Source organism: Pan troglodytes, chromosome 17 (genome assembly GCF_028858775.2).
Source record: "Pan troglodytes isolate AG18354 chromosome 17, NHGRI_mPanTro3-v2.0_pri, whole genome shotgun sequence".
Lineage (NCBI taxonomy): Eukaryota > Metazoa > Chordata > Mammalia > Primates > Hominidae > Pan > Pan troglodytes.
The window spans coordinates 42,465,095-42,492,337 of NC_072415.2; the positions used below are offsets into that span (position 1 = coordinate 42,465,095).

At 39.3% G+C, this 27,243-nt stretch overlaps 1 protein-coding gene across 1 annotated transcript in view; it reads right to left on the bottom strand.

Moving 5' to 3' along the window:
* KLHL14 (kelch like family member 14) overlaps positions 1-27,243 on the bottom strand; it is a 100,159-nt gene that overhangs the window by 16,082 nt on the left and 56,834 nt on the right. Inside the window, exon 4 of the mRNA XM_016933499.4 lies at positions 6,702-6,791. Within this exon, the coding sequence (XP_016788988.2) occupies positions 6,702-6,791 (90 nt within the window). The remainder of the gene's footprint in view (positions 1-6,701; positions 6,792-27,243) is intronic.

Here is a 27,243-nt window from a genome sequence, read left to right on the forward strand (position 1 = left end):
GCAAGTCACTGGAGAGTTTTGAGCAAGTGAAAAACAGTCCAATCTATCATGCTGGCTGCTGTATAAAGAGTAGACTACAGGGGGGCCACTGTGGAAGAGGGGAACTGTCAGGAGGCCACTACAATCATCAAGGTAAGAGCTGTGGTGGCTTGAATGAAGGTGGAGGTGGTGAGAAATGGTTGAGTTTTAAATCTGTTGTGCAGGCATAGCCAAATAAAATTTCCTGAGGGCTTGAATATTGGTATGAGAAAAAATGAGTCATTAGGGATGGCTGCTAGGTTTTTAGCCTGAATAACTGAATGGAAGGTTATGCAATTTGTTGAGGTGGGGAAGACCAAGGAGGAGTAGGTAGGGAGTTGGGAAGAGAAGTTATGAGCTCTGTTTTGGAATTAACCTGAGAGACCTATAGGATCTCAAACAGGAAGTGTCTGGTAGGCCACTGGCTAAGTGCGGCTATGGGTGCAAATTTTGGAGTCATTAGTCCAGAGTTATTATTTAAAAGCATAGGATTGAGTGAAATCATGTATGGAGAGTGTATGAAAATGAAAGACAATGGGTCCTCAGAGTGAGCCCTGGCATAGAAGAAGCAAAACCAACAAAGGAAAATAATGCTCAGAAATAGGGGGAAAGGTGTGGTATTTTGGAAGCAAATAGTGTTTCAAAAGGAAGGGAAGTGAGCAACTGAGAAGTGACTATAGGATTTGGCAGCATGAAGGTTGCTGGTGGCCTCAACAAGAATTGCTTCAGTGAACCGGAGGGGATGAAAGCCTGAGTGCAGACTACTCAGGAGAGACTAAGATGTAAGAAAGTGGAGGTAAGAGGATAGGCACTGCTTCTTAGGACTTTTGCAATAGAAAGAAGATTATAGCTGGAGGATGCAGCATTGAAGGAAGGTTTGTTTGGTTGTTTTCAAAGTTCGGACACACTGGAAAGTCCTTGAGCAGGCAAGAAGGAATGAGGAACAGACTTTAGGATTGGGGTAGAAACAATAATAGGGGGAAGACAGAATATATAAGTTGCAGTGGAAATAAGTGAATAGATTGGAGGCAACAAAATGAAGGGTTTATCTTCTGAGTGCTTCTATTGAACTAAAAAGGAAGGCCATCAACTGAGAGTGAGGATGGTGCCTTTGAAGAAGGAGGCATTTGAAAAGACTGAGGAATGAAGTAGTTACCTTGGAGGGTAGAAAGGCACATTGACCACAGAAATTTAGTGGAGCTGAATAGTAGCCAGCTTGGCTGTGTGGTTTTCTGTATCCACATTTAGCTGCTCAGGGGCAGGGGAAGAGAGGGAAGAGAGTTAGGTTTAACCAGGACTAGTATTGCCAGGCAAATACAGAGGAAGGAGAGAGAGAACAAAAGGGCGGCAGGTTTATGAGGAGAGTGGTTACAGGGATGGGCCATAGAAGCTAAGCTCAGTAAAATGGGAAGTAAGGACACAAGGGGATGACAGACAGTGAAAAGGTGGCATTACCGGCAAAACAGTGGATTACTGCCACATAAAGAGGCAGCAAATGGTATCATCTGCAGATATCCTTTAAAGTGCTTGGGGTTTTAAGGGATTGAGAATGGCAATAAAGACAAAACAGAAAAGCTGCTTGCCTCCAATAATATAAAGTATGTAGGGGAAGGAGATATACACTGGCTCCCATTAGAAAGAGTGGCTGGGAAAGCAGTACTCTCAGAAGATAGCCAGGTTTTGGCTGGGCATGGTGGCTCATGCCTGTAATCCTAGCACTTTAGGAGGGCGAGGAGGGCAGATCTTTGAAGTCAGGAGTTCGAGACCAGCCTGGCCAACATGGTGAAACCCCAGCTCTACTAAAAATACAAAAATTAGCTGGGGATGGTGGTGGGCTCCTGTAATCCCAGCTACTTGGGAAGCTGAGGCAGGAGAATCACTTGAACCCAGAAGGCGGAGGTTGCAGTGAGCCAAGATCGCACCACTGCACTCCAGCCTGGGCAACAGAGTGAGACTCCACAAAAACAAAACAAAACAAAATAAAACAGCGCTAGGTTTTGATTAGAAAAGAAGTTGAAGGAACCATTCAGAGGAGAATTTAAGGATTATAGATATTTTGCTGATGTGAGATCATGAGTTATAGGAATCATGTGGGAAAGTTTGGATGGTTAGGTTGAGTAGTAAATTGAGTTTTATTTGGGGACATACAGAAAGAGATAAGAGTACGAGGGGGAAAGGAAGACTCAGAAGACTTGGATTTCACATAAGGAGGCTCCACCTCAAGAAAGAGTTGTCTAGAGCTGGTTAATAAGTGAGTTTTTGTGAAATCTGCAATCATTTCTGTGTAGAAAAAATATCATCATTCTTACGTCAAGTTCCAAGGTTAATTCCCAAATTCAGCTGAAGATTAATGATATTCATAGGAAAGTAGAACCTACCCACCATATACAGGAATGTTTCTCTAGATGTTTGGTTTAGAATTTCCATTTGGAAGACGATATCTGCCTCCTCCTGGCAATGGGGCTGAGAGTGCCTTCACGTGCTGAGCATTGGTGGTAGAAACTAGCAATGTTCACTTCTTGTTGTAATGGTAGTGGCCTTGATTCAGAGAAGAGGCTAAGCAGAAACTGGTGTAACATGGATGTGAGATGAGAAAATGGTTTCCAGAGGCAGGGTCAATGATGCAAAAGAGTCTGGGTGTGGTGGCTCATGCCTGTAGTCCCAGCTACTCAGGAGGCTAAGGTGACAGGATTGCTCAAAGTCGGGAGTTCAAGGCAGCAGTAAGCTATGATTGCACCTTCCAGCCTGGATAACAGAGTGAGATCCTGTTCCCAGACCCCCCAAAGAAGATGCAAAAATAGGTCAAGAATGGAGGACTGGGAAGGTGAAAGGAAGGAAGGCGTTCTGGAGGTGGCAAAGGAGGTGCAGAGAGGATAATGAACCTCAGGAAGAATGAGTGTGGTAGAGTGAGGAAGGTGAGATGAAATGGGGTTATTCTCCTTCCTTGTGGCTACTATTGAGATGCTACCAGCAGCTTGAGAGTGGCAGCCATATGCTATGAAATTTTGGATTATCCTTCACACATTCTGTTTTTTCTCATCCTTTTCATTTTTTTTGTGATTTTCCTCCACTTTTCTTTTTTGTGCTGGTGCCCTGTCACCAGACACCATTGTTGCTTAGCACTTGGCTGATGTGATTATATGGGGCAAAGGGTGGCAGTTTCCAGCCAATGGGTAGAGGAGAAGGAGGTGGGAAGAAAAGAAGTTCCCTATGAGCAGTTGTTTTGGGAACCAGTTATCAGGAAGTGACAAATGTAAACTGGGTTTCCATAAGCTGGAGCACTGACAGAGTCTATATATATCTATTAGAATATGATCATGCATTCCTATCACTAATGACATGAAGAGAGTTGATAGGAGTTAATAACTATATCTGAGTAGAAAACCTTATGTGTGTATTTTGATTATATTTCCAGTAACTAATATATTTGCTGACTTCAAACTGTGGTCATCAATAGATCATCAATAGATATAATTATATTTATTTCAATGAGTACATGTTTGTGTTTTATGAGCATGTATTGAAATTTGCAATTTTGTACTTCAAGGGCACACATCTCAGATACCATTTTCATAAGAACTAATGTTTAACTTAAGAAGATTTCATCTTTGGGACTGACATACATAACATCCGAACCCATGGATTTAAAAGCTTTCTCCCTGCCAGCAATGATATTAAAGCATGTTATATATTATCATAGGATTGCTGTCCTTTATATGTTTTAGTGTTAATTGCATGAGGTATTATAATACAAGACTCTCATATTTTAGAGATGGTTGAGTCTCTTCACAGTTTTTAAAATGAGGACTGATGAAGAGTTCCTTGTGAGTGAGTGGGAGCCACTATCCATGTGATCAAATATTGATTTAATTTCACAAGATCAAAAGCAAAAGCATGACTGTTACACATCTAACCAAATACATATGTTTACGTGAAACACAGTGTATTACAGTGGCTAAAGACGACTGCTCTGAAATCAGATAGACCTAGGTTGAAATCAGCTCAGCTTCTTGTAAGCTATGTTTTCTAGCAAGTCATTTAACCTCTTCAGGCTTAGTCTTCTCATAGTAAAACTAGAGCTATCATGGAATGATTTGCAGGATGCTTGTGAGGACTAAGTGAAATGATGCAGTTGAGTGCTTAGCAAAGTTCCTGGCAATAAGGAGTACTCAATAAGTACTACTACTAATACTAACGAAGTCAACTCTGGTTGACCAGATGGATGGAGTATGGAAACCATTCACGGGATTGTGGTGGATGCTCTTGTTCATTAGCCCAGATTCCTTTACCAGACCGGTGCACCCATTCCCTGGCTGCTGAATGCTGGCTGCTCATGGTCACGGCGGCTCCTCCTGCTGAACAGGCCACCTCATTGCCTTCCCTCATCCCCCACCTGGGGGAAGGCTTTGGCCAATAACTGACATGAAGTGCAAAAGGCTGGCCTGCTTGCTGCAAGGTGTAACCAGTTCTCCTCTATTTAGGTGAGCACAGCCCATGGTCCAGCCTCCTTTGCCCAGATCTATACTAAATGACCTCACGTGCCAAATGAGTCAGGGACACAATGACTCAGCCTTTCATGTGGAAGCTTCCAAAATTCTAAAAAGGGATCTTACACACACACACACACACACACACACACACAGAGAGAGAGAGAGAGAGAGAGAGAGAGTGAGAGCACTCCCAGGCCTGTATTAAGGATAAAGGTAAAATTAAAATATAGTAATTAAAGTTATACTAAAATTTAATTCTGTGCATCCTAGTGGTTACAGCAAAGAAAAGAGACACAATAGTCACATCGTTAGCATTAATAATAATTTTCAAAAGCACACAATGCCTCAGTACTTTGGTCTAAAGAATTTATCCTCTAGGGCTTCATAGAGAGCCCATGAGCGGCCATGGTGAGAACCATCCCTATGGTAAATGCCGTTGTGTGCTGTTTCTAGTCATTTCTCACAGCATATTCACTGATGGCTTTAAACCCAACTGCTGTTCCTCTCAGGGCTGGGAAAGAGAAAATCAGTGTAATCCAACAGCATGATTTTATGGGAGTCTGAATTAGTTCAAAGATAAAATCTTGATTCTCTAGACTAGAGGAAGGAATATGTCCTTTCAACTCTCCCGTGTTCCCCCCACCCAATTCTCTCAGATGTGCCTTTGATTAGAAATTGAACAGCAAGTAGTTACAGGTGTTTTTTTTGTTTTGTTTTGTTTTGTTTGTTTTTTTGCATATGCCTCTGGAACAGGTTTTCTGTGTTGCTGCTTAAGATCTGACTTAAGACCTTAAGTCAGGGAGATTCACAGTGTTTTGTGAGAATGAATTGTGGCACCAAAACTGCTATTTTAACAGAGGTCTATTCTACCTGCAAAGTGCAGTAGGCTGAAGATGTTCCTGTTTTCTCTTGTCATGTTTTAGTTTTAACCTGGCCTTCAAAAAGAATGTTCTGCAGATTATTTGCTTAGATAAACCCAGTGGCTGCACACTGTGTTTGCTTACAAATGCTCCTTACAGTTCAAATCACATCTAAAGAAGGATAAGTTAAATAGTAAATGAGGAGTTTACAATGCATTGTGCGCATGTCAGGGTTTTCTGGTAACATATCGAATCCATCATTACAAAGGTAAGTTAGGGGAGAGATATGAAATATCATCCTTGTTCCTGTTCCAAGTTTCTCACAAAGCCCAGGAACCATCTTCTTTCCAACACTAGAAAATGTGGCACAACAAAGCTGCAGGTCTTGAGAAAGAATGTCCCTCTCTCTTAAAAGAAATGTTCTTGGAGGGTGGCCTGGATTGTTTTCCTTGAAGATTTTCTAGAGTGAACAGATGTAACAATTTTCTATAATTTGCCTTGGTGCAGATGCTGAAAGAGAGCACTCACAATAAAATATATGCAGTATATGTAATTTCAGCTGGATGTTCTGGGGTTTTAAAGTAAAAATGTGTACCTGCAAGCTGTTTTATGGTTTCTCAGTCATAATTATCTCTGTTACACAGAAGGCTACAACTTCAACTCCTCCTTCATGTGCAAGCTTTCCAAAAATATCTTGATAATTTTTCATGTTCTGCAAGCCACAGGGTTCTTGTGTTCGATTTGGGACGTGCGTTAAAATGTTTAATTTCTCTTTGCAATAAGTTTATGATGTAATCACATCTATGGGGAGGATGGTGGATAATCTATGGAAGAAGCACTTGCAAAAGGTACAGCAACTGGAATGGGTGTTGAGTAATACCTGCTGCAAAATAATTTCAGCTAAAATTATGTGCGGCATGACTGGACATAATGCTTATGTATTGCAACCCACGTTATTATATTGATAAAATGGGAGAAAGGTGGTGGAGAAGATGGTGAGGATTCTTAACAGCTGCAGCTTGCTCCCTTCCTCTAGGGAGTTTGTGCTCATGCTTGTGGCATTCCTCAGGGGATGGATAAGGAGAGGGGCTGGGGTATCACTGTGAAGCCAAATCCCCAGACAGTTGATGAGTGATCGCTCTGCTACACATGTCCCCAGTTAGCTCAATGATTGACCCTCTCTCCAATTGTCAGCCCCATCTCCTTACTACTTCATTTGTCCCCGTTGCACAGAAATGTATTTTCCACACTAATTACAAAATGGACTGCTACTGATGCCCTTCATTACACACATACTTGTTGAGCACCTCCAATTAAGTTGTTCAATAGTTACCATTCGGATTCCACTGGTCCTCTCCACCCAACACGAACAAGAAGTTTTCCACCTCCACAATGCAGTGGTGGGCACTGTTGTATGGCATAACTGAAATTAAGAAAAAAAAAAGACATATGAAATTTTCCATCTCAGGATTTGCTACCTTGGCTCACTGGCTATTTGTTTCACTGAAGTGCATAAAATGTGAGACTGAGTCAGAGGAAGAAGATTGAACAGGTAGCCAAGCCACTACTCACCAATCCAGGGATCCCTATGCAGTGACTCGGCGGTGTGTTCCCAGCGGTTTCAAACCCAACCCCTTTTGACTAATTTTACATAATGTTATTCCAGAAATTAGTCAAGAACAACCTGTCATGCTGCTTTCGATTCCTAGGTTCTCCTAGCCTGCCTGATGATGTGGATAGTGATCTGAATGACTGACACTCCTAAATGGTCAGGGCTGGGGTTACTTCTTGGAAGAAGTAACCCTGAATACACTTGGAGCCATTAAGATGCTCTGCCCAACGTGGTTTGCTGGCAATCTTTCCATAAACAGACTCAGGGTGCTTGGTCGCTTTCTATTCCACAGCAATGAACAAGCTGAATTTCCATACAGTTTTAAGTTTTTAAATTAAGGTCCTGCTGATTTAATGCCTCCTCCAAATGTATACGCTTAATATCCTGTACAATGTCATTAGCAGCACAATCACACATTCTCTATCTATCTGCTTAGGAGCTCTTCTGTAACAAAGATGAAAACTGTCAGGAACATCACAAATATCTATTCTCCTTGCCTCTCCCTTCTCTCTGCCCAAATGTGGTGGATGTGAGGAGGGGGCATTACTCAGAAACCCACTAATGCCAGCTTTCTCTGTATTTGTTCTGATTTACATTTCCTTTGGGGAGACACAAAGTACCAGAACAGGATGCTCCTGTCTCCTTTTGTGCTGTGCAGTGTTAGTGTCTGCTACAATAATATCCTATGGTAAATGTAAACGTATACAGCATTAGTTATCATATCTCCTACAGTGGTTTGGGCCCAGTAGGAAAAATGATGTCCTTGTTCAGCTCATCATATGGGCACCTTAAATCTAGGTGAGGACAAATGGGGAGGTGATGTGCATGTTCAGGCAGGGAACTTATTCCTTGACACGGATCAACAGAGCACTTAAGAAACCAGTGCAGTGGGAAATCAATATGAGTCAGGGCCAACTCTTACTTTGTGCTCCTTTGCCAATGCAGGGAGAGAGAAAGTGAGGAGACCTATCTCACGCCTGACTTATTTTGGGTGCTATATAGCTCTCATTTCATTTTGTTTTTATTATCTTTTATTTTTCTCAGAAAGCATTTACGCTGGCTAAGATATGTAAATAAAAAATAAGAAACAGGCACAGGTTTGAGACTCATACCACAGCCTCTGAAAGAGCAAATCAGATCATTTAAGCTTCTTACCAAGGGATTTTAGGAGTTTTGTTTTGTTTATTTACCTACTGACTTATTTATTTGTACTGTAAATATGCATTGTTTTTGAACTTATATCCACAAGGCGGAAGGCATTGGTGTGTAAACCTCCAATCTGGGGGATAATGTAGAAATTGGGTGGGCAGTGGTTTGTGCGGTCCATGAATTAGGTCAATTGACTTCGAGAGTCATCTCAAGAATGTCCTTTAGCCCATGAATCCTCAGTTTATCTCTGTGAAAAACGCTTTTACCTGCGTAGATGCTACAGGCTTCACTACTCAGAATTCATTGTGGCAGAGTACACATGAGGCTCATTGAGCAACAGAGGTAGAATATGTTTGAAAGGTTTTCTTCCCTTTAATTAGTTCATCATTGTTTGGATCATAATGCTGGTTCCAAAATACCAAAAACAAAACGAAGCTTCCCTTGTCATATTACGAACAACCTGGTGCTACTCCAGTTGACGGTAATGTCCTCTGGCCAGTGGTAAACTTACTCAGCATTAATTGTCAGCTGTATGCATCAATTCACATGAGATACAGTGCAGTCATAGAGGCCATCGGCTACAACGAACTTATTCTATGACCATAGCTCTTCAAATATTTCTTTTAAACTTTTGGTCAGTTCAACATTTTGCCCAAATCTTATAAATAATGAAAAATGGCATTATCTTTTTTTTTTTTTAAAAAAAACAGAAGTCCAGCTTCATAATAAAGTACAGTCTCTGAAAATAAAATGACACTTGTGTTTTGTTCTTGCCATTCATTTGCTCTCATTCAGGCAAGCAGAAATTAAGTGAAGGAAATAATACATGATTTATTTTTAAGCCTCTTTTTCATTTGATTACCCCTATTGTTATGCTTTATGCAAACAAATGAAACTATTGCACTAAGCTAACTATTGAACTCTTCAAAATAAGAGAAAAGAAGGTCTTTGAAGTCCTAATTTAAAGGCTACTTGAAGGAATTCTCATCTATTTACACATTTTTACCCTTGTTTTAAAACCTGTCTGCTATATTTCTTGGCTGAGCATTTCAGTATTCTCATTCCTGAATTATTGTCTTTTCTGAATTATTACTGTGAATCGAGAGGCTATAAATATACCCAAATGCTCTTTGAAATTATTCTGAATGTAAAACTCTCCCAAATTTATTTTAAAAAATCTATATTCAATCAATGTTTGAATTTTGCAAAAGACCTAATTTCTTTGACTTCTGATTAAGCCCAAAGAAAAGCAAAATAAATAGGGTAGTGAACAAGAGCAAACAATTGTTTAAAATGGCCTTGGGTACTGTACTTATTGATTTTCTTTTAAATAACCACAGATACATGCCTGCTCCTTTCCAGATTTCTCCAGAGGTGGACAAGTGCCTCGCCCTCGCAAGCAGATAGTGGGGGAGGTTTGTACTCCAGGTTCACATACAGCCCAGTGTGAGTTTTTAGCGTGTCAGTCAGTGAGTTAGAGGGAAAGGGGAAAGAGAAGCTAATCAGGATGAAATGAGATTAAAGGCTGTCTAATTTTACAGCAACTGTGATCCATCAGCCACTGTGAAAGTGACAGTGGAAATGAATGATGGAGACAGACAGGTGGGGCTGTACATTTCACTGATTTATCCTCAAATGCACTGGGCCTTATTTTATTGAGTGAACATGACCGCATTTATCATGACTGTCATCTAAACCCACTTCCCTCCATTTAAAAAGGTCACTTTACTCAGAGGGAGTAGGAAAGAGGCACTTTCAAATCAGATTTAAAATATAATAACACGTGTTCATAAGGCCCTTTGCGAGACTTCTCAACTTTATTAAACAAACAGGTAGTGCTAGGAGAAAGAAAAAGCCAGAAAATTGGAGAAGAAAAAACTTTTCATCACCTGAAGGAGCATTTCATTTCATCTCTAAATTTCAAGCAATTTGTACCATTTTTGCCTGTTCCACTCCAAACACCCAAAATTCTATTCTAGTCTTGGGAAACGAAATAAAACATTTACATTTAATATTTTTAATTAAGAAAGTAGGAATCAGGTAATACTGTAAAATAAACTTGGAGAGGATATTGTCACAGTATTTACTCTGCAGAATGACTAATCACCACACAGGAAATAGATGTTAGTACTCGTAACAAGCTGAATCTCTGCCACAATTAACTTATGTACCTGTTAATTGTTTTCCCATAATTTTAAGGCCATAAAAATCTCAGTTACACAGTCTTTTACCCCTCCTTCTACCAGAGCAATAAAATGCCCTGAGATCTTATGCACAAAGTTGGTCTTTGTGGATGGGAAAAAGGAGTCAAACTCTCCGGGAATTCCCTATTACTTTTTGCAATAATAACCAGCATTGACCAAACATTTACTATGTGCCACATATATGTACATTAAATATATAATTATATTGATCTATATGATAGCTTTGAAAATACAACAACACGCGTTCTTGCTATTCATTTGTTCACATTCAGGCAAGTAGAAATTAAGTGAAGGAAATAATAAATGATAAAATATACTGATAGTATATTTACCTAAATTGGCTCACATCTTTCATTTAATACAACTAATCACAAAAGAGGCATTACTCATTCATTTTATTTTTTTAGAAACACTAAAAGGCCTTGAGAGGGTAAGTCACTTGTTGAAGGTCAGACTCAGGTACCAAACGGCAGAGATAGAATCCAAACATGGGGATATCTGGACCCCAACTCACGCTCTTATCCATTTCACTCTACTGATTTTCAATAGGTATGTTCATCCATCCAGCAAGTAATTACTGAGTTCCTGAGTGTTCAGTGATGGTGTTTCTGAAATTTGTGTATAATTTTTTATATTGAATCGTATTTTAAATGTGTTTATTACTATGATATTTGAATGAATCCTTAAAGCAAGAAGACATTCCTTTAAATGATTTCCCATAAATCTGGATATTCAAATAGCTGGTTTTCTTAAAGCAGAGTACATTTGTTTGATGGAGCCAGAAAAAACACTGAGAAAATCAGCCAGTTAAGGGTGGGTAGAATCTGTTGGCAGATTTTTTTTTTTTAAACAGTCAGGACATATTTCAACCTTGCAAGCAGATTCAAAATATCTTGGTTACAGAGGCTGTTTTCCTGGCCTATAAAATGTCCAGGGGTCTTGTTTGTATTCATGAAGGCCTTACTGTACTAGAGATCCACACTACTGTGTCTCCTCCCACATTTTACATCTAAGGAATGTAAACCTCTTCCAGCAGAAAGTATACGTATCCTTTGCAACCCCCAAATTTTCATGAATATCCAAACAAGAGATTGCAAAGGGCTGTGCCAAGAATATAGACTTGCTAAATAGATGGTTATTGAATGTTTATCAATTGGATGTGACATTTGTGAAGGCCTTGATATTTTTGGTCTCAAATACATAAGCTTGCAAAACTGTCAGATATAACAAAGTTCTCAATTGTTTTGAAAAAATAATTAATGCCCATGGTAAAAATACAATCTTAAAAAAAAAGGACATACAGAACAAATAAGTCTTCCTCTTACCCTCGGCCCACCCTCAGCCTTTCAGTTCTCTACCACAGAGGCAATCTCTGCTACTGTGTTCTCGGGTTTTCTTTCCAGAGACATTATATATATGCGTCATTTTTGTTAACACAAATGGCAGCAGCATACTGTAGACATACTGTTTAGTGTCTTGCTTTTTAGCACTTAATAATATATTCATTCTTTCTTTCTCCATCAATCAAGTATTTGTTTTGGTGCTACTCCATGCCAGGCAATGTTGTACCTGCTGGGGAGGTCATGGTAAGCAGCAAACCGGGTACACACTAGTCAGGGGAAGCACATAATAAACACAGACACAAGTAAATAAGCTCTTTTGTTTCAAATGATAAGTGCAAGAAGAAAAATAAGTCTGGGCTGGGGAGAGGGAGCGGCAAGGGTAGTGAGTTTTGACAGTGCTCAGGGAAGGCCTTTCTGAGTAGATGACTTGTAAGGAGAGAATTGGCTGAAGTGAGTAAGGGAGCTGTGCAGGGTGCAGGTGCAAGAACAGCAAGTGCAAAGACCTTGAGGCACAGGTTTGAAATGTGTGAAGGACAGCAAGAAGACCAGAACACAGGGATCTGAGATGAAGTTGAGGAGAGAGGCCCAGGGCAGACCAGTGCAGTGTGGAAGGACATGGTCAGAAGATAACACTGGCATTATCGTCCACTGAATTATTTTAAGTGACTGCACAGTGTTCCATTTGATGGGCATTCTATAATTGATTCCATTTCCTTCTGATGGTTAATTCATTCAACAAACATTCACTAAACACTCACTAGGTGCAGACACCTTTCTGGTTGCTGATAATACACAACTCAACGAGGTAGACAATATCCCTGCTCTCCTAGACCTTATATGATAGAGAGGATGAACAACACAGATAAATAAATAACAAATAGGAGCACAGCCAGGTGATGACAGATGACATAAAGAGAAATACAATGGGACGATGTGCTAGAGAGTGAGTGCCTGTCTATTACTTTAGTTGAAGCAGTTGGTGCAGAAGTGGGAATGAGTTGGTTGTGTCTGAGAAGCAGAGAGAAAGCCTGTGTGTTGTGAGCACCTTGGATGAGGGCCCAACAGGCATGGGATGAAGTCAGCAGGCAGACACAGGCTGAAATGCAGGTCTTCATGAGCCAGAATAAGCATGGTGGATTTTATGCTAAGCATGATAAAAAGGCATGGGAGGGGTTTAAGTGGCAGGATGACATAATCTGATTTATGTTTTAAAAATATCAGTCTGGCTACTATTGAGGTTGTAGGAGGGAAAGAAGGAAAAGAGGAGGATCAGGCAGAGGTTCCTCCTGTGATCTAGATGAAAGAAGATAGCAGCTTGGCCAGGAGGGGACAGTAGAGATGGACAGAAGGGCTATGCTTTGAAGGTTGCTGCTGTTACAAGCAGTGCTGTGTTGAGTGTCCTTGCAGATACATAACACACGTGGATAATTTATCTGTAGGGTTGATTCTTCTAAGTGAAATTTCTGGGCCAAAGAATAGGTACATTTCACATTTTGATGGAACCCATTTTTACATTTGTATCTTTGCCAGTATGGTGAGTGAACAATTGATGTCTAGTTAAAATCTAAATCTTCATTTATTTGTGGTACAGGTGTAGCATGTTTTCATACATTTAAAATCCATTTGTATTTTATACATTTTTGTTGGGTTTGAGTTTTTGATATAATTTATGTTACTTATAATTACATAATTTCTGTTTTAAGGTATTCTTTTCTAGGAACGGACAAAATAAATGATATCTTGGAAGCATCATACTGCTAGAATACATATTTGTGAAATATTTACTCATTGAAGCAAATTCAAATAGCAATTACATGCTGTTGAAAACAAATAACCTGAAAGAAAGATGCTTCCTTTAATAATATTGAATATTCCTTGCCATGGGCTCTTAGAGGTTTTTTTTTTTTTTTTTTTTTTTTTTAAAGTCTTCAATTTTATAGTAAATGCAATTGAGAAACATAAATGTTTTAAAATTTGCTAGTTAGTTTAATCCTACCATTCAGTCTTTCAGCAAAGATCTAGCAAGCTGGCTAATGCATTTCTGGAGATAGAAACAGACACACAGTAAAACATTTTACATATTTACACATTTTACACATTAGGAAGGGCTTGATAGATATTATTGAATAAATAATTTAAGATATTATTAAATAAATAAATAGAAAAAAGCTCTGCTACTTTTTTTCTGTTATATTTGGGCTCTACTATAGTTTCAAACTACAAATAAATGGAAACATTTTGTGTATTTGGGGATGATTTTATCATTACGGACAGTTAGTCTGGAAAGTTTAACTCTGTAAGAGTTTTTATGGTCAGAATCCAGTTATAAGTTGGCAAATGTTCTGAATTAACCCAAAGGTGGCCAGCACTTTCTCCCTTACCTCCTACTTGTTCTGCACATACCAAGCCAGATTTTCATAATCCCTGGAGATGAAGTTATTTAAGTGAGTTTAAGGTGTATAAATCTAAAAAAAAGTGCACATTTAGGAGGCTGTGCAAGAACCAAGAGAGCTTGTCTCTTATAGTTCAAAATTGTATCTAAGGGTCAGTTTTCTTGACTATGAGGATCGTTTCATCACTCCCTCATCTTTGCAATGATTGGACTAAATGCATACTTTTACTGTATCACTTGCCAAGTGATGAAACAGTGTATTAAAAGGCTTGTCTTTGGCTTGTCACCCCCAAAAGATTTATGAGCCCCTGAAGGCCAGATGCTATCATCTCTGTAGCTTCATGCCTAGCACAGAACCCCGCACATAGTACTGGGCCAGACTCTGGCATCCCTATAGCATTTAGGCATAACATAGTAATCAGAAATATTAATGGATCAGTAAATATTGATCAACGAATAGCACAAATGACTGAATGCTAGCTAAGAGACTGTGGAATTTATTTTTTTGGAAGGTGGAAAAGATTGTGATGGATGCCAGAGGATGTGAAGGAGGGAGGAAGTTAAAGAAGGAAAAAAGAAGAAAGGGTGCCTTTGGTAAGGATTCTATGGCTTCTAGGATAGATGTCACCCATGCAACACATATGTCAGTTTTAAGCAAAGGAGGTTTGTAAGCTTTTCAAAGGCTGGCCATGTATTATTTCTTTCCAGAACTATGATAACACCTAATTGTGCCAAGGGCAAAGGTTTTCAATAAAACCTTGTTGATTTACAGTTTTAGTTCTGAACACTTAACTTGGGGAAGTGCTAATAAGCAGTGACATTAATGTGATTTCACATTGGACTTCTATTACCTGTTTAAGCAAAACTGACCTTCAAAGTCTTATTTTTATCTTAGTTCAAATATTTTCACTAATGTATTCCTAAATTATGATCGTGTTATTTTAATATCAACGGTTTTACTTTGAATACTTCCTGGCATGCTAGTAGGAACTTAAATGTAGTTTTATTTTTACTTTTGGAGAGTAAAAAATCTTTGGGAATGAAAGCTGCCATCTCTTTCAAAGGTTAGTTTTTTTTCCTGTTTTACAAAGTGTTGTGTATTTCAGAGACATGTCAATGAAACACTCTAGAGCTTTGATGATTGCCCTTTTCGAAGCGTCAACACAATGTCTTCCTGATCATATTTTTCTGGGAGAAAGTATCATTCTGATACGTTTTATTGTTCCACACCCCAAAAGGCTCGTGTCAAAAATAGTAAACCCTCTAAATGAATTAAAGTAGCAGAGCAACATATGTTATTTAAGCATTTGATAATAAAATCTTTGACAAAGGTTAAGGGAGACAGGGCTATTTATAAGGTGGATGATATGGCAACAGGATAGCAAAAATGATTGTTATGTAGTTTAAATTATTTTAGATGATGGCCCCATAGTTGCCCCAAGTTATTGAGGGCAGAAGGAAGGAAATGGGTGTGGCCTAAATAATGAGGATTTATAAGAGGAGTTTTCTGATGCAAAACCCACATACTCAAATATGGGAAAGTGAACTCTAGTTGTTCACTTGAAAACCTACAAAGTATCAGAAGGTCTAATTGAGAATCATATTTCGGGCCAGGCACAGTGGCTCACACCTGTAATCCCAGCACTTTGGGGGGCCGAGGCAGGCAGATCACCAGAGGTCAGGAGTTTGAGACCAGCCTGACTAACATGGTGAAACCCCGTCTCTACTAAAAATACAAAATTAGCCGGGCATGGTGGCGTGTACCTCTAATCCCAGCTACTCGGGGGGCTGGGGCAGGACAATCGCTTGAACCCAGGAGGCAGAGGTTGCAGTGAGTCGAGATCGCGCCATTGCACTCCAGCCTGGGCAACAGAGCATGACTCTGTCTCAAAAAAAAAAAAAAAAAAAAAGAATCATATTTCAAGCAGCTAATTCATTTCATTAAAAAATATGTACTGTACTGTGTACCTGTTGGTTATTATGCCAACCTCTGAGCATATGAAGATGAATTGTACACCATTCCTTCATCCCAGAGCTCACTGTGTAGACAGAGATAGAGAGAGAACATGAGAACAGATAAATAGGATACAGAGTACTCCGGGTAGAAGAGCAATAGATGCTCCAGGGAGGAAATGACTAAAACTTCAGTGAGAAAGTGAGGCTTAAGCTTAATCATGAGTCTGAAAAGAGATTTCTCTAGGCTGTTGCAGCAGTAAATGTCATTATTGGGAAAAGGCACACAGATTCCACAAACATTTACTGAGCACCTACTAAGTGCCAGGCCTTGGGCAAGGCCCTGTGATATAATTTTTAAATATTAGCTTAATTTAAAAAAAACGAATTATTAGAATTAGATCAATGTCTGAAATCTTCTTATAAGTTCTATTGTTCTATATCACTGTAGCATAACTACAGTTAACAATAACATATTACATAGCTTCAAATAGCTAGAAGGAGAATGTTGAATGTTCCCAACACAAAGAAATGATATGTTTGAGATGATGAATGTGCCAATTACCCTAATATGATTACTATACATCATATGTAGCAAAACATCACAGTGTACCCTATACATTATTATTTATCAATTACAAAATAAAATTTTTTAAAAGATTGTATTATGACTGGGTGTGGTGGCTCATGCCTGCAATCCCAGCACTTTGGGAGGCCTAGGCAGGTGGATCACTTGAGGCCAGGAGTTTGAGACCAGCCTGGCCAACATGTTGGAATTCCATCTCTACTAAAAATACAAAAAGTAGCTGGATGTGGTGGCTTATGCCTGTAATCCCAGCTACTCGGGAGGCTGAGGCAGGAGAATCACTTGAACTTGTGAGGTGGAGGTTATAATGAGCCGAGATCACACCACAGCACTCTAGCCTGGGTGACAGAGCAAGACTGCCTCTAAATAAATAAATGTATGTTATATTATTACAATATCAACTTTTTAATTGAGGCCTGAGAAAATGTGTTGGGACACAATGGTGCAAATAAGAGGAACGTGCTTTTATCTACACTGTCCTTTTGGACAGCGGGCCTGCTCTACCTACTCAAGTTCCCTTCTGGACCACTCTCTTCTTAGACAATCCGGTGATCATAGCCTCTGCTCTAATTAAATTTTTCCTGACATGTGGAGCCACCTAATCATTCTGGAAGCAATTGGTAGCATTATCAGAACTGTGAGCAATACCTTTGTTCCTTTTAGATAATCCATCATTGCATTTGTTCTAGCTAACTCAGTGTGTTATTGGTGCCATTGCACTTATTTGACTTTAAAGCCTATTTCACTGCAAAGATTCAGAAGAATCTGTCATACAGTCTTCCAATGGCCATTTCATGGTGTGTGCATGTGTATGTGTGATGTCCAGTAAGTACTAGAGCAGTTGGGCCAGGACATCAGGATTATACTGAGTCAACAGCTTGTCACACATAAGGGAAATTAAGGTGCAGTCCGTGATCTTAGGAGATGCGCCCAAGGTGGATGGTCAGGGCCATGATGAGGCCTAGAGTCATCTTTCCAGGAGGTTCTGCAATCTTGATTGCTGGGAAAAGGTGAAGAACCGAAGCAGTGCAGGTCAGAGTATGTAGAACAATATGATGAATCCCTTTACCCCTTTTTCGGCACTGTTTTTTAACTGGCAAAACTAGATATTCACTGAATACTAAGTAATATTTATTTATGAATATATTTATGAATGATATGAATATCTGCCACTTCTCCAGTCTTAGAATATAGGCTGAGACCCTAGTGCTAAGACAATTTAAAGATACATACCGGGTTATCTATGCAGGACTTGATAACTTGGTCCCTAAACTGGTTTGAACTGGTTGTCTGTGTGTACACACACATGTATTCAGTCTATATATACAAAGATGTGGAAGACAATTGGTGAGTAGGTGTTTTTTTTAAGTCGTTGTGGGAATACTGTGCATTTTCCATCAACAAGAGAAAATAATGATCCTGTCACCCTCCACCCTAAAGATGAGGCAGAGAGTGGCACAATTCTTGGATCAGATGTGTGCATGTCTCCTGGAGCTTGACAGGCACAGGGAGATGTCTGAAGGCATGAGGCTGGGGGGAAGCTGTCTGTCACGAGAGTGTGAGGGAGAGCTGGGGGAGAAGTCACCTGCACTTCTGGGTTTGGTGGGGCAATGGTACCTGGTACCTTCCTGTGGGCTAAGCTGGTGCAGTGGAGGCTTGCTTGGCCAGAGCTGTTTTGAAAGGACACCCCCTCCCACCACAAGAAGATTAATTGCCAGTTGAAGGTGACCCTAATAAAAGCTGTGTGGTGGGTATAGCCCATGGGGCAGTAGGATGTCTTCAGAAAGAGACTCACAACAGAACTCATAAAGACAGCTCATCACCAGAGAAACTCAGCTCTATATCAGTTGCCTCCTGAGGAGCAGGAAGCCAGGTCTTGGAAACCAGGCAAGTAAGAGCTTTTCTTCGTTTGCCCCACACCCTCCTCTAGCTGTATCCATGGTGAAACCAAAATACACAGCATGGCTGATTTCCTTCAGGGCAGGCCAGCCTGGCTCACTCTCATCTTAACACAGATGTGCAGGAAAGAGTTTACATAGCAGGCCTGAGGCTGCTTCCTCAGAAAGGGCTGCCTGCAAAGCTAGCCTTTGGCTGGCATCTGAGAACTTAGATTTCAGGAGCATTCCCACTACCTTAGCTGATAAGGGTAGCTCTCTGTACCCAAATTGTTGGTATAAACAATGTGATTTATGCCGAATACTTCCTTTTCTTCTGGTAGTCTGGAATTTTGGTGTGTTCTAGAAGATGCGTACCTGACCAGCCCCCAATAAAACCCCTGGGCTGGCGTCTCTAACCAAGCTTCCCTGGTAGATAGCATTTCAAGCGTGTTGTCACCATTCGATGCTGGAAATGAATGTGTCCCGTGTGACTCCACAGGAGCAGCACTCTTGGAAGCTTGAGCTGGGTTTCCTTGGGACTTTGCCCTGTGTGCCTTTAACCTTTGGTGGTTTTGCTTTGTATCCTTTTGCTGTAATAAATCATAGCTATAAGTATGGCTATTCCATAATCCTGTTAGTTCTCCTAGTGAGTCACTGAACCTGGGGGTGGTCTTGAGGATTCCTGATACAGTAGGAGATGGAGAAACTTTAAATGTATTTACTGGATGATTTAATGGTCCAAAGTGGCTGGGTCCACTTTAGAACTTTTCAAGGTACAACCCACAGGGAGAGATAAATTATCCAACAGAGAGGGTTTGAAAATCGGTGGCTGAAAAAAATCAAGTTGTTTTTGGCTGGCCTCCTATGTGAAGCTCATTCAATAAACTGATTATGGATGGACGGATGTATTTCTGACAAACTGCTTCTGGGCTCCTGAGGAACACTTTTTAAGAAAGCATGGCTCCAATTTCCTCTGGTTGGGGCCAATGTGCGTATCTTTCCTGAGAATCCACTAGTGCCCAGCACCATCCCACCAGAGGTGCTAGAGGATTTGCCAGTGAAATTGGCATTATCGCCCCTTTTATTCCATAGGGACATTTGCAATGTATTTGAAACACTGATACAGATCCATGTGAGGCCATTTGAAAGGAACAGAGCAGTGGTGTAGAAGATTTGTGTCAAAAAACCTAGAGATAGGAGAAATCACTGGAGTTTGGCTTAGTTAGGTAGCAGCATGCCCTATTCAATCTCTCCCCAGACACTACATTCTTCTGCTGTCTTCACAGGGTGCCCTGCTATATCTTTAAAAAATAAAGAAAATGCAAACTTCTTTCATCCTGCTCTCCCTTCTAGCTGCCCCTTCTAGAGCACCCCACTACCTGACCCACCAAGCCAGGCTTGTACACACAGCAGTAGAATGTGAGTGACTGGTCTAGAGAGGGTTGCATGATCCAGCCAGGTCCTTGCGAGGGGTTTTCACACTGGAGCTGAAAGGAGAACACTTTCTTTTCTGATCACAAATCCTGGAGCTGCTTACAGCAATAGAGAAGCAGGTCTGAGCAAAGAAGGAGCTCGTGTTGTGAGAAATGAGACCTTCAGAGAAGGCATCCTGATGGGATTTTAAAATTTTGTTTCTTAGTCATTCTTAGGCCATTACTGCCCTGCCCTCCTGGTCATGTGGCTCAGTAAACCCCCTATATTCCATAGACCTTTGCAACAGCCTCCTCACGGGTCTCCTTGTTTTCATTCTTGTCCCCTTTTGGCTTATTTTTCACAATTTACTGAGAAAGTCCTTCTAAAACCAGAGTCAGGTGATGACATTCACTTCTAGTCAGTCATTTCCTTCTCTTTGGAATACATTTTCAAGTTTCCAGAATGGTCTGCAAAGATCACACGGCCTGGCCCTGGATACCTTTCCAAGCTCCTTTTCCACACTCTGCCTCACTTACGGTGCTCCAACCATACCGGCTGCTTTGCTTCTGCGACACTCCAAACATGTTCCTGTGTCAGGCCTTTGCATCTGCTCTTCTCTCTGCCTCTGACATGTTTTTCCTTTGAATATTCTCATGGTTCACTCCATCATTTAAGTCAGGTGTCTGCTGGAAGAGAGACCTTTCCTGACAGTGCCATTTAGAAAGCCCTTCCCTATCATTCTCTGCTCCCTTACCCTTCTTTTGTGATAACACTTGATAATGCCTACCTTTAGAATTTTTTTTTTTTTTAAAGACAGGGTCTCATTTTGTCACCCGAGCTAGAGTGCAGTGATGTGATCGTATCTCACAGCAGCCTCCAACTCCTGGGCACAAGGGATCCTCCCCCCTCAGCCTTCCCAAGTTGCTAGGACTATAGGTGTGTGCCATCATATCTGGGTAATTTTTAAATATTTTGTAGAGATGGAGTCTTGCTATGTTGCCCAGGCTGGTCTTGAACTCCTGGCCTCAAGTGATTTATTTCTATGCTAGTGTACTAACTGCATAGGTAAGACAAGGACTGTCTTGCTCACCACTGAAATTCTAATGTGTAGAAAAATGCTTTGCACATAGTGGATGCCCAATAAGTGTTTGTTAAATTAAAGACAAAATAGTTTAAAGTGATATAGAATTGGAGTTCTGTTATTTGCAAATAATACTTTGAAATTTTAAATAGAGAAAGTGAAACAATTTGGTTAATGTGAAAAGGTAATTAAATAAGTATGTAGGTTTAGCTACTTGGTTCAGTATTACAGATTTATGTACAATTTTCTTTTTAAAATGGAAGACAGTATATTGTCATACAAACCAGGTTTGATATCATTTAACTGTGTCAGTTTAGGAGCCTTGATTTTCTTCATCAGTAAAATGTTGATTATAATATCTACCTCACAGAGCTACTGTGAGAATTCAATTGAATTGGATAACTTATGTAAAGTACAAGCCTCATTACAAACAAACTGTAAAAGGTTGTTCTTTCGTTGTCCCCTTTCTCTAGTTTCTTCACAAATATTCTCCAAGCAAAACATCTCCAAGTAAACAAAGTTTCTTTGAGATGCTAATGACTTAACAAAAGTTTGCAATTGTTGAAGTATGGATTTACTACAGAACTGAATCAAAATACTATTTTGAGTTATAGGGAGGCAGGAATGTGTGGTTTCCAGAAGATGATATCTGGACATGTGGATAGGATGAAGTGAAACGAGTACCCATATTTTTAAGAGTTACATTGGTTTACACTTACTAGCTAACAACTGACATTTGCATGAGAAGGATAAGGGATTTCATTTAATTTTTAACTAACATATATCAGACACCTACTATGTGCTGTATATGAAACAGAAAAGAATGTAAGCATCTCTACCAGGAGCTTATGTCCCAGAGAGGGATAATTTATATGCACATGTAAATGTAACATAAAACGGACTGTAGTTAATGATGTAATAGAGGTCCAAAGTACAGAAAAAGATGAGGCATGAGAAGAGTAATTGCTTTTTTCAGTTGTCTTGGAAAATAACTACAGGTGGATTTGTGTTGGGCCACTGAAGGAAGGGTGAGAAATGGACAGATGGAGAGGGGTTCAGGGAGGTCCCATCAATGCCATCTGTGTCACAAAGGCATGGTGGCTGGTGAACTGTTACGCACCTTTGGGTGCCTAACAGTTGGCTGGCGTGTAGGGGAGGTCTAAGGAGCAATGGGATGTAAAGTGAAAGAAAACAAGAGCCAAGATGGTGGAGGTCCCTGAATTCCACAAACTCTACTGCTCTCAGTAGAAAGGCCTGGAAGAGTTTAAGAAGGGGAGTAAAGCCTGAACTGTGTGAACAGCAAATAGGCCCCCTCCTTAGATCTTGGTAACATTTATCACCAGTGCAGAATCTGCCAAAATAAAAAAGCCATCATCTCAAAGTGTGGAAATCCAACAAAAGAAAGGTCTCTAGGGAAAAAATAGGAAGAGTATAAACCTCTTCAAGTCACAGCCCACAAAAAGTAAAGCACAGCTACATGTAAAAGCTAAGAGGCAAAGAAAATGGGGGACAGGAAAAGAAAAAGACCATTAATTGGCACGTGACAGTGGGTATATGTAGCATTTGGGGAGAAGGAGTAGGCAAGAACATTTTTATGTAATAAAAAGAGGAAGAAAAGGAGTAATTTTAATAACTGAGAAACTAGATATTATAAACAAGACTGTTTACAATACAATCTATTCAATACAAATCTATTCAATTGTATTGTGTATACAGTACAAATCTATTCAAACACTACTTCTCAATAGATTTGGATTCTCTTTTTCCTGGTGACAAAATGGGGAGTAACATCACTCTTACCTGCAAAACGTTGGCTGCTCTATGCAGTCACTCAACAAGTTTGAGTCACAATTTATCTCTTACTCTTTAATAAAGTAGTTAATGAACTGTCTTCTTCCCTCAGGAAGAGTATCTGAGCATCAAGGGCTAGTAGCAAGGCCTAAATCCATTAAGCCTGACTCTTTTTCACTGTTCCTCATACATCATACCATCATATCTTTATTCCCTCCTGATTCAGCTTAGTTTTCATAGCTCATCTTTGCAGTAATTTCCTGGCATACACACTCAACTCTCTTGCCTCTTGCTTTATCCTTCGTAGTTGTATAGCTGAACCAAATCTTGCCTATATTCAGCCCCATGTGAAAACCCACAGAGCTGAATGTGACTAGATAAATTTACATCGCTATGTGAATAAGCCTCATTTTACATTCATGTTATTGTTGCCTGAAATTCCTATTATGTTTTCTTAGACCATTAATTATCCTATTCTCTCAAATCGAGGGGCTAATGGGCCTAAACTGGCCCACCATTTGTTTTTGTTAATAAAGTTTTATTGGAACACAGCCACTTCCAACAATTTATGTATTGTCTCTGGCTGCTTTTGTGCCACAACCACAGAGTTGAATAGTTGCAGCAGAGATCTAATGATCTGCAAAGTCTAAAATATTTACTATCTTGCCCTTACAGAAAAAGTTTGCCCACCTTTGTCCTAAATGACTATTTCACATTTGTTCTTTCTCCTCAACTCTCTAACATCTGCTCCCTGATTTACTTTTAGCTGATAACCTTGTTTTCTATTTCACTAAGAAAATATAAACATTTAGAAAAGAATTCCCACAGCTTCCCTGCCTCATACCTACCAAATTACCTGCATCAGTAGACCTGTACTGTGCCTTCCTTTTGTTAGCCTGGATGGACCTTCCATGCTCATTTCTAAAGTCAAGCTATTTGTGTACTAGGTCCTCTCAAATACTCAAGGATATTTTTTCCAGCAATTTTATTATGTCTTGCGTCATTAATTTTCCCCTCTTTATGAGATCTCTCCTATCAGAAGGGAAACATGCTGCTATATTGGTCACTTTTAAAAAAGACATCTCTTGAATCAATATCCTCTTCTTTCTACCTATCCCATGTCTCTTTTTCCCTTTATATAAACAGTCCTCAAAAAAGTTGTCTTTGCTCAAGATTTCTAGGGTTTCTGTTCCCATTTTCACTTCAACCTGTTCCAATTAGGTTTTTAGTTTCATAATTCCATGGACACAATGTTGTTAAATTAACCTTCATGTTGCTAAATCTAATGTCACTTCTCGATGCTCATCTCATATCATCTACCTGAAACATTTGACCTAGTAGATCACGCCTTCAAATGTGTCCTTCCAGGAGATCATTTTCTCTGGATCCTCCTTTTACCTGATTGGCTGCTCCATGCTCATACTCCTTGCTGGTTGCTCTTCATTTCCTCAATCTGTAAGCCAGGATGCTCCAAGAGCTTGCTTTTAAATCTTTCTCACCTCCATCCACACTTAATACTTTGTTTTTGTTAATAAAGTTTTATTGGAACAAGGCCACTCCCAACAGTTTATGCTGCTTTTGTGCCACAACTGCAGAGTTGAATAGTTGGAACAGAGACCTAATGACATGCAAAGCCTAAAATATCTACTGTCCTCCCCCTTACAGAAAAAGTTAATAAAGTTAACCCCAGAGTATGACTTTAAAAACCTCAATCTAACCCCACTTGGGTATCATATAGGCTCTTCAACTTACCAGTGCCCCCAAACGAACCCCTGGCTTTTCTCTCCAAATATTCCCCTTCCCACCTAAGCCATGTCAACTCTATCCTTCAACTTGCTCAGGACAAAAGCCTTGGGCTCATCCTGACTCCTCTCTTTCTATTATGCTTTGTAAAATAAATGACTGATTTCTCTTGGGATAAAAAATATCTTTTAGGCAGTCATGGTGGCTCACACCCATAATCCCAGCACTTTGGGAGGCTGAGGTGGGAGAATCCCTTGAGCCCAGGAGTTTGAGACCAGCCTGGGCAACATAGGGAGACCACATCTGTATTATAAAGAAAATGACAACCTTTAGACATTTTTCTTTGCTCTCTCACTAATATGTAAACATGAATTATGGTGTATATGCTTTTGTAATATGCTGTTTTCACCTAAATATATGGTAAGCTATTTTCATTCTAATAAATGTAGATGTTCATTAATAGTTTTTAATAGTAGTATGATATTTCTTTTGGTATGGCTAAACTAATATTTATTCAATGATCTCTAATTGTAAAACACTTAATTTTGGTTCTTTGTTTTTGCTGTTATAAACAACACTGAAATGAATATCTTGGAACATGCAAATAATTATTTTCTAAGAGTAAATTCCTAGAAGTGGGACTGCAGAAATCAACACCATTAAATTTCTTTTAAAAATCTACCTTTGATAAAATTTACATATAAATAAACATATTTTTGCATGTTCCTGCATGAGAGTGATATACTAATATTTGTTGATGAAAATTATGTAACAAGTAAATTATTGATAATTTAGTAATGCTTTTTTACTAAATTTTAGTAAATTTACAAATTTACTAAATTTACTAAAATTACAAATTGCAATTTACAAATGCAATTTACTAATTGCATTTGAACTGCAGTGGTGAACCCAGTGTATATAGAAGATATTATGCATTCAATTAATAGAGAATGTGCCTCTGATTGTGGATTCAGGAACTCCTTGTGTGTTAGCTCCATGGCTCTCTATGAGTTTATAGGCTGGTGACCACAGCTTTGGTGATTATTTAAAGAAGCAATTCATTTAGCATATGATCACAAATGGAACCCATTTCCTCTTTCACCCAAGTTGCCCACTTCCTGATAGAACAAAGTATTACAGTAGTAATATTAATTCTGGTACTAAGAAGGCAAGTAAAAAGTTCTCATTAAAGCAGAGTAATTATAGATACATAGTTGAAATAAAGTAGGATTTTAACTGTGGGCTATTTAAATTAACTTCCTAGATTGAATCTTTTTGTGTACTGTGAGAGCTTCTCTCTGGAATTCATGGCAACTACTTCAGCGTTTCTCAGCCTCTTGGAGAAATGTTGAAGGAAGAATGAAGTCTGTTAATTCCCATGGTTGCAAACACCCGTTGCTGCTTCCTGTTCAAACTCGCCTTTCGTTAACTGCAGCAATTTTGAACTGAGCCACTAGATGGTGTACACTGTTCTTTGCTTACCCTCCAGAAAAAACATCAAGAACTATGCTCAGGTACAGGACTCCAAGGCCAACAAAAACAAAGAGGAAAACTTACAACACTAAGGCCAAAATTAAGGGCCTCTCTTTTAAAACTCTGGTGGTCTTTTTTTTTTTTTTCTTTTGATGCAGATTACACTGAGTTGGAGAATGTCAATATTATTTTCTTGACTCTACTCTTCCTTAGTATACCAAATATTTGAGCTGGACCAAAATCTATTTCAACCTTTCACAGCAACCTATTTTTGAATTTCATACATGAGTCCTGAAGGCACTATAAAGTAGTTTCTCCTTTAGAAACTCATATGTACAGACACCTAGCAGGCATACCCTATGCTAATATTGTTAAAGATAGATTTTTAAAAATAGGTCAGATTTCTCAATATGTTGAAAAATCTGCAGATAAGTCCCATGGTGTTGACATAGCAGAGATGTAATGAGCTAGAATTTAGCTCTGCCCTTTAGTCTATAAGCAACTTTGATCCATGTTTCAATATAAACTTATATTTCTATATAGGGTGTATATGTGTTTGGAAAAATGATATGGTTTTCTTTGAGTTTCAGGGAATAATTTCACCAAAGAGACAAACACATTAAATTCACTTTTCCAAGTGGGTAAATTGCTTTAAGAGACAAACATTTTGGAGAAGTTAAAAGAGAAAGTCTTCCTCCTTACCTTAAAGAGGTGTCTCGGGTTTTTATAAATGCATGGGTATTTACCGACGGATGATTTTTTTTTTTAGTAGCTTCAACCTATCCTTTACTTTATTGAATTCACTTTTTTATATAATAAATTGTTTTAAGTTAGGAGCAAACATTTTAATGACAACGTTGAAAAGATAAAAAGTCTTTACCTTACCTTAAAGTGCCCTCTCAGATTTTTACGAATACACGTATATTTAAATACGGGTGATCTTTTTTGATTAAGTAGTTTCAACATTATCTTCTAATCTTTCTTGTCATCTTAACCTAGATCCTTTATGAATTATAGCTCCTCACCTCAAGTAGCAGTTGACTTTCTAATCCCTAATAGTCAAAGATGATTGTAGCAAATCTGTATAATCATCCTTTGTGGGGAAAATAGTTTTCAAATCCATCAGGGCCCTTGAGCTGAGAAGAGCTGCCCAAAGTTTATTTCTACTACACAGTAATGAGTTGAAAGAAAGGTCTATAGGTGGATCTTCAATTGGAAAATCTAAAAAGTCAGTGAAATTACTAAAAAGCCTTAATGG